Source organism: Camelina sativa, chromosome 19 (genome assembly GCF_000633955.1).
Source record: "Camelina sativa cultivar DH55 chromosome 19, Cs, whole genome shotgun sequence".
NCBI lineage: Eukaryota > Viridiplantae > Streptophyta > Magnoliopsida > Brassicales > Brassicaceae > Camelina > Camelina sativa.
Window position 1 is genome coordinate 17,555,793 of NC_025703.1, and position 2,335 is coordinate 17,558,127.

Genomic DNA, 2,335 nt, shown 5'->3' on the forward strand with positions numbered 1-2,335 from the left:
CAATACGTTGGAATCAAAATCGATATTAAGGTGTAGAAAAACTTTAATAAACTATTTAAATTATTGTTAACAAATTTTTTTTTAATAAACTTGAATTAATCGTAACAAACCTCCTCATCAACTAAAACCATCTGCAGTGATTTGAATGCTTTCCAAAGTCTTATCACACAAACCCTGATCTTGTAGTGATCCAGAGCATGATTGATCTCGTTAATGTTAAGATAGGGAGAGATATTGACTTGTTTGGAGGCCATAATGAATATTTTGATTATTAAAACGAATCTCTGAATTGTAGAAAATGTTTCAATATGTATCACTATATATAGAGTATCCAATTGTTAATTTTTACATATATAATTAATATGATTATATTGAAATTTGAGTTTATCTTCCTTTTTAGAATCATTATAATAATTATCATATTAAAACTATGTCAATATAACATTTTCAGACAATAAGCATATAAGTTTTAAGGATATTTTACTTATAAGATAATTGTAATATTTCATTAACATTTTTGTAAGTATATTATGATGATAATGAATCATTTTCTTCCAAATTACCTTTCCATTTTTCTATAATAATCGTGTAAATATAATATAACCAAATTCGATCAAGAAATATTTAAAATATTTTATTAATTTAATAAGTATATATTCTATATCTATATTATGGAATTTAGTTAGACGTGAATTGAAATAAATTTTGATCATCCTTTCATTATGAATAATATCTTTGAATATCTATTTATAACTATATAATATCTATTTATAAATAATATAATTAAATATCTATAGTACAATTTGTAAATTTGGAATTTTATACGTATCAATAAATATATGATATTTTAAATGTCTAAAAAATATTTGTAAATCCTAGTCCAAACCGAACACCATAAAGCTTACAATTATTGAACAATTGTATATCAAATCTAAAAGGTAAAAAACTTAAAAATTATAAAAAAAAAAATCAAGAATTCATGTCAATTAAAAGCCAATAAACTTCAAAACTATAAAAAATCAGGATTCCAAATCATCAAAGGCATCCCTCAACTGTGTGACCTGCGGACATGGTGGATTTATCATCACTCTCGTACAAATATGCACCGTGGTCACCATGATTGAATCTATAAAAAGAAAAATGTAAATTTTTATATTAAACCATTTATCGAAACATATAGATATAAAATTATGCTAAACCTTGATTTCTCTCAATTCTTGCAAAGCGTATGACACATATGATATCACCAACACAATGTATCCACTCATTAAAGAAATCGTTCGCATAAGGTTTTGGTAATCGGCATGACAATCGATCATCCCTACATTAAAAATTTTAGGATTTAGTCAAAGTGTCACAACATAATGTTGGTTTAATGAATTTTAAAAACATACTCGATATTTTCCAAATCAACGAACAACTCATTCCATTCTTTGTCGGGAGGAACTTCCTCAAAGAGATTTCCAACCCGCAATACTCTTATGATGATATCTACATCATTTATAAATTTACAATCAATTATTTTTTTCCAAATTTAAAATCTATATAATATTATCGTTTCCCTCACCAACACAATAAGCAAAGTCTAAATAACCACTTTTGATATCATTAAATGATACAAAAGAGAAGAATTGACTTGAAGAAAAAGCAACAATCTTTCTAAACCATGTTATGGTTTCCAATCTATCATAAAACGATGATCAGTTAGTCTAAAATTCGCGGTAACTCTGCATAGTGAGAAACTTGCCAACATGATCCACTCTCCTTCTTTCAAATTGTTTACAAAAACGTCGCGAAATCTAGGACCCATCAAAGCGTGTATTTTTTGACCCTGCGAGAAAGTTTTATTAATATATGTAAAGAACAGCTTAACTTATGAAAAATCTATCGTATAAAAATACCTTTTCATCAACCTAAATCAAATCAGACGAATTGTAGAGAGGATGAACACACTCAAATTTTCTTAGAATCATTACTCTAATTTTCCACTCATGAATGAAAGGATTCAAGTCGTTCAAATCAACAAAATAGTCTTTTTTCCCGTTTCTATTCTTGATAGCATTGGAAAGTAGGTTAGCCATGATTGCATAAAATGGATTGAAACGAAACGTAAAAAACTAAGTTTTTAAAGCAATTATTTTTATGTATAGAGTTTAGCATGTATTTAAAGGTTTATAAATATATAGGTTTATCTCTCCTTTTTCTTTGAATTTTTTTATCAATAGATAATGTCAATAAGTATAACAATTATATCAGCAAGAATACTTTAATGGTATTTTTTCCAATTATTTGTAATTCGATTATTATAGTTTTCCGTTTATATGTGTATTAACAT

The 2,335-nt window shown here is 26.3% G+C and overlaps 1 protein-coding gene across 1 annotated transcript in view; it reads right to left on the reverse strand.

The window, feature by feature from the left end:
- Positions 1,020-2,335, reverse strand: part of LOC104767926 — a 5,750-nt gene continuing 4,434 nt past the window's right edge. Inside the window, exons 3-5 of the mRNA XM_010491889.1 lie at positions 1,395-1,491; positions 1,200-1,321; positions 1,020-1,126 (exon numbers count right to left, since the gene is read on the reverse strand). Coding sequence (XP_010490191.1) covers positions 1,020-1,126; positions 1,200-1,321; positions 1,395-1,491 — 326 coding nt within the window. The remainder of the gene's footprint in view (positions 1,127-1,199; positions 1,322-1,394; positions 1,492-2,335) is intronic.